Raw genomic sequence first — 5,736 nt, forward strand, 5'->3', positions numbered from 1 at the left:
TTCGTGGTATGAAGGATTTGAACGCTGCTGAGCGCGACTTCGCCTCCCTGAATTTGTCGACCACCGTCTCGACGGAGGTGCCAAACAGTTCAGAGGGCGAAACCGGGGCATCGAGAAGAAAGCCCCTTTCTTTCTTCCCGATGTCCGCTAAGTTCACCCACAACTGCCGCTCCGTCACCACCATAGCAGCCATCGCTCTGCCCATGGCAGAGGCTGCCTGCTTAGTAGCCCGGAGGGCCAAGTCTGTGGTGCGTCGCAGCTCAGCCGTTTCGCCAGAGGAAAGGCCCTGCCCCTCATCCAGGTCCTTCAGCAGGTCAGCCTGGTATGCCTGAAGCACCGCCATCGTGTGCAACGAAGCCACCGCCTGACCTGCCGCTGCGTATGCCTTGCCGTTCGTGCGAGATGTGGCTTGAAGGGGCACGGATGGCAAGGAGGGGGTTTTGAGGGATGACGTCTCCCCCAGAGAGAGATAGCTGGCTAGCGTCTCTTCCACAGGGGGCATCATTCCGTAGCCGCTTTCGCGCATTGACTCGATGTTCGCATAACTCGTATGCTGAAACCGGTATACGCGTGAGGAAAACGGCCTCTCCCATTCCTTCTCGATCTCAGTGTGGAGATCAGGAAGGAAAGGAAGGCTCACTTGAGCTGGAGGTGTATGGCCAGAGAGATAACGCTCGTCGAGGCGACCTCGCGACGTCACCTCCTTGGCCCGTTTCCACGGTAATTCGAGCCTTGCCGTGGCTCGATCCATTACCTCTAACAGCTCATCATACGCAGGGCAGGTGGATTGGGAAAGCTCAGCCTCAGCTTCTTCACTCTCCACATCCATTTCCTGCTCTTGTTGGGCCCAACTGAGCACTGGCCCCTGGATCAGATGATACTAGAGAAAGGATATCATCGTCCAGCGGCTGTCTCTCGCCCGACGCCGATGCGCGGAAGAGGGGAACCCCCCCTTCAGCCTCATCGGCTAGGTCCACCTGAGATCCCCACGAGCTCATTCTCCTCCGTGCCTCAGCAGCGGCGGGTCCTGAACCGCGGGAAACCGATGGTTGTCCCTCTCCCCTCGAGAAGAGAGACAAACGAGAGCGGAGCTTCTTCAGAGAAAAGCTCTCACAGTGCACACAGATTGCCCCCTCGAGGACATCGTGTGCGTGCTCCTCGCCCAAACAAACAACGCATAGATCGTGTGAATCATCGGGTGTCAGGAACCGCTGACACGGATGTACACACTTTCTAAACGCTTCGCTAGTGCTCGCCATAGTAGGAAAGAAAAAGCTCTTACTTTGCTTTTTGGAATGCACGCTTCAAACAGACCGGTCAGTGAAGACGAAGAAGAGAATGATGTGCGCTACCGGCGCCTATTTTGTACTAGTCGCGACGGTAGTGACGTCATGGCTGTCGCCGGCCAAACAAGTTGGTGTTTTTTCAATGTAGGCTTCAGACACGGGTCATGAAGAGGCGTTCCCCATAGCGACCCCTAGAGGACGCAGTTCAAAGTTCCACGAAAGGGAACAGTTTTTTCCCCGCACACTTGTAAATAACATATCTGTACATTTGTTTAAACAATTACATGTTTGTTTTTAATTTAATTATTTTTTTCTCTATATTTCTACTTCTGTATATTTATTTATTTAATTCTCTGTTTTTCTTATATTAGTGTTATATTCCACCTCTACTGTGTAATTATGTATGTCTGCACTATGTCAGTATTTTCTTCTGCACTGGAAACTCTTGTCGCCAAGTCAAATTCCTTGTGTGTGTAAACATACTTGGTAATAAATCTTTCTGACTTCTGACTTCTGACTTATTCTGTAAACATTCACAAACTTTGCACAAAATACATAATATAAACTGCAGAAAAGTAGTGCTAAGATAAAAGTAATCTATATAACCACTATATATTGAACTTTGATTGAATGCTTGATGGCATGAATGGCTTCTTAATTCCATGGTATCTAACAGTTTTAAAATAGTACTTTGTGGCTTGGTGACAAAAGGATAAAACCAACTTTCAACCACTGAGGTTTAATATATTGTTGTTTCTTTCTTTCAGTTAAAGGGATAGTTCACCCAAAAATGAAAATTTGATGTTTATCTGCTTACCCCCAGGGCATCCAAGATGTAGCTGACTTTGTTTCTTCAGTAGAACACAAATGATGATTTTTAACTCCAGCTGTTGCAGTCTATCAGTCGTATAATGGATGGCAATGGTAACAAAATCTATGAGAGTAAAAAAAACATGCACAGACAAATCCAAATTAAACCCTGCAGCTCGTGACGACACATTGATGTCCTAAGACACGAAACGATCGGTTTGTGCGAGAAACCGAACAGTATTTATATCATATTTTACCTCTAATACACCACTATGTCCAACTGCTTTGAACGCGCACGCACGGCATCCGATGCGTGAGGTGTGTACGCGCTCTGACGTAGTTTACGCAAGCGCCGGAAGTGATCTCTCGCGCGTATACGTCACTCATTGTTTACACAGTGCACAGTCATTGTAGGTACGACGGCTAATCAAAATGGTACTTACTTGCGCTTATCCGGATTGTTCAAACCGACTTAAAACTAAAAGATAACTATCCCTTTAATGAATTTCACAAATCTGCATGTTGACTTGTAAAATGTTATTTTCTTATTCTTATCACATTTTAACACGGATGTTGCAATGTCTACTAACAGCTTGACAATTAGGCAAGCCTGTGGTTAGTGAGCGAGCAGGAAGGCACAAGATCGCTTTCATGAAAATCACTTTCACTGTTACTAGCTGGATAAAGGACCTTCCCAGCCTTACCTTGACAGCATTGTATAACGTGTTATACAAATAATGGTGACAGCTGCGTAAAGAAATGTCTAAAAGCACATCTTTTTCAAATCCTCATGCTTTCACTATTTCTGTTCTAGTCAGTACTCTTTTAAATAGTGTCTGAAACTTAGTATATTTAGTGCTTTATTGTATCTACCACTTGTCACTTTGGATAAAAGCATCTGCTAAATGAATAAATGCAAATGTATAAATATGCATTTAAAGTACTTTGATACATCGGCACACCTTTTTTCTGTAAGAACTCTAAAACTTTTTTTTCTGTGTGTGTATCATATTTGATACATCAAGTTTTTATGGATAATCAAGTAAACCTAAGTTGCTTCAGTCCAGTACATGTTGATCTTAACTATTAACTATTTTCAGAGGAGCTTTGGTGCAATATGTCAGGACTCATGCCAACGGAGCCCTCAAGTGGTGGGTTTGTGCCACACTTTAATGCATGGATGAAGACTGCCTGTTGAAGGTTGTTTCAAAATGTAAGAAATGCACTTACAATAGCCGTCCATTGGGCAACTGTTGTATTCTGGACCCATACACTTTCATTGTAAGTGTATAATGCATTTTTTGGTTTGTCAAGGTTTGAATCTTGGTCAGACATTTCTCAAATGAAAACCTGTCTTTCCAATCAGTGAAGAGTCTTGGTATTTGTTGGTATTTTACAACATTTAAAGGTACAAAATGTCCAGGAAGGAACACCATAATGATGCAACCAATCCTTTGTGTAACAATCCAGAGATAACATCCTCTATAATCAAGCAAGCCTTCTGTGGTTTTTGCTCCTGCAGATAAAGGCTATAAATATAGCTTTGATAAATATTCTATATATAAATTAATTATATTAATTATATATATTAATTAATTTGGTTTTGTCTTTTATATTCTTTTGACAGGCACTACATCAAGTCTGGATACTACTTTCAGATTTGCTTTATTCTAGATGTTTTCAACATAATTTACATAATTATACAAAATACTCTATTTCACAATGTATTATGCACAGACACAGCTGACATTAAATAAAGCAGCAAGCCAAAATTTAATTCTATGTATTGTTTTCTGAAATTATAGACATATTACATCAACATGTTTGCATATTAGTTTAGCACGCTTATCACACAATGGAAAAATGCATATCATAATGGACTCTAATTATTTACAAATATGAATAAATGTGTCAGTATTTTGCGATTAATTATGTCTGAACTGAACCAGGTTTTATTTTCACAAAGATACATTATTTCAAAACTCATGGGAACTTGAGAAAATGAATTCAGTCTCTGATGAGCAAAGAGCTCTAGTTTTACTGAGCAAGAGCTTCTGAGATCCTCACTGATCTCTTCGTTCTGTGTTCAGTCCTTCTCTACTATCAGAAATCGCTGTTTCCCTGCTACTCAAGTCCTGTACATTCAGCATTGTCAACTCCCCCAGTTCCATTTCACTGCCTTCCAGTTGAGGGGAAGCAAAATCTCCTTCGACTTTCTCCATGTCCTCTTCAGGCTTAAGCCCTATAGTGTCAGGGATGATCTCCACCTCGATATCTGAAGAATCCTCGCTCTCCTTGAACCAAACGGTCTTGTGTCTGTCATCCTTCTTCCTCTCTTTAGCCAGAATGGATTTTACTTTATGCTTATTCGCCTTTCCTCTGGCTTGAACGGCAGGACTATGGTGTGAATGGTTGGTATGCGTCTGGAGTCCACAGGAGCTGCAGTGCCTCTGTCTCTCGCGAGGTATCACTCGCACCCTCGCTGCTTGCACTACATCCAGTCTTCTTTCTCTCAGTTCAGCTCGCCTGGATCTGGATCTCCCTGTGTCTCCTTCATTCAAGAAACCATCATTGGTGAACTGCATGCTATCTCTTGGACTTGGCCTGTTAGGGGTCTGAGTAAACTTCAAGCATGGCCCTAAACACTGAATGAGGGCAGAGGGTTAATCTCACAATTTCATGAGCTGTATATTACCTGCTGTAGTACATGATTACGGCATTCTTATGGAACTTTTTCTTAAGCATCATTTCTTTTACAAAGTGGACACTCAGAGCTGGACTCACTGAGCTTTGATGAGAAGATGCTGACCTCAGACTTGAATGCATCAGGATTCCCCTTCTTGACACGGGATATCAGATAGCCAATCACAATGAGGCAAAGCACCAGTAACGCAGCCATCACAAAGCCCAGCAAAGCCATGTCCCCTGCACGGTACCCTTCGTCGGGCGACTGGACCCCCACTGCTGATATGGTGGGTGTGCAAAGAGAAAAATTAGACAGCAACATGCAGAAAAAAATATTAGAACCTTAACACTTAACACTTAAACAAGGGGTGTCCAATCATGCTCCTGGAAGGCCAACTTCCAGCAAAGTTTAGCTAATCAAGGTCTTCATGATAAACTTCAAGGCAAGTGTGTTGGAGCTGGTTGGAGCTAAACTCTGCAGGAAGGTGGCCCTCCAGAAGCAGGATTGGACACCCCTGGGTTAAACTTTATAGGAAACTAATATTTTCAAGAATATGGAACCCAATAAAATCCTTAATTAACAATTTTGATTTATAACTTCATATTGGCATAGGGGTCAAGATTAGGGGTGCACTCTGAGAGTTTGAAATAATTTTATATATTGTTTAATTCTTGAACAAAGAATTATAAGATATCCGAAAATTAGGTTATTGTACTATGGCCTTTGTTTAGTTCTTGCTTATGTTTATGTTAGGGAACAAGCAGTATCCTGAGAGATAAGAGGTGTAATAGTCACTAGTAACTTCTTGTATTCGTATATTCGATATTTTAGTCAGTTAAATTATTTCACTGTCAAGTATCTTAATAGTGACATGTGGGTGTAAATGCATTCGGGAATTTGTATATGTACGTATGTGTGTGTGTATATATATATATATATATATATATATATATG

The 5,736-nt window shown here is 42.2% G+C and overlaps 1 protein-coding gene across 1 annotated transcript in view; it reads right to left on the reverse strand.

The window, feature by feature from the left end:
• Positions 1–3,885: 3,885 nt before the first annotated feature.
• LOC107712615 (cadherin-related family member 5-like) overlaps positions 3,886–5,736 on the reverse strand; it is a 15,422-nt gene continuing 13,571 nt past the window's right edge. The window contains exon 14 of the mRNA XM_016517936.1: positions 3,886–4,741. Coding sequence (XP_016373422.1) covers positions 4,160–4,741 — 582 coding nt within the window. The 3' untranslated portion in view covers positions 3,886–4,159. The remainder of the gene's footprint in view (positions 4,742–5,736) is intronic.

This window comes from Sinocyclocheilus rhinocerous, unplaced genomic scaffold (assembly GCF_001515625.1).
Source record: "Sinocyclocheilus rhinocerous isolate Xijiao unplaced genomic scaffold, SAMN03320098_v1.1 scaffold5589, whole genome shotgun sequence".
Lineage (NCBI taxonomy): Eukaryota > Metazoa > Chordata > Actinopteri > Cypriniformes > Cyprinidae > Sinocyclocheilus > Sinocyclocheilus rhinocerous.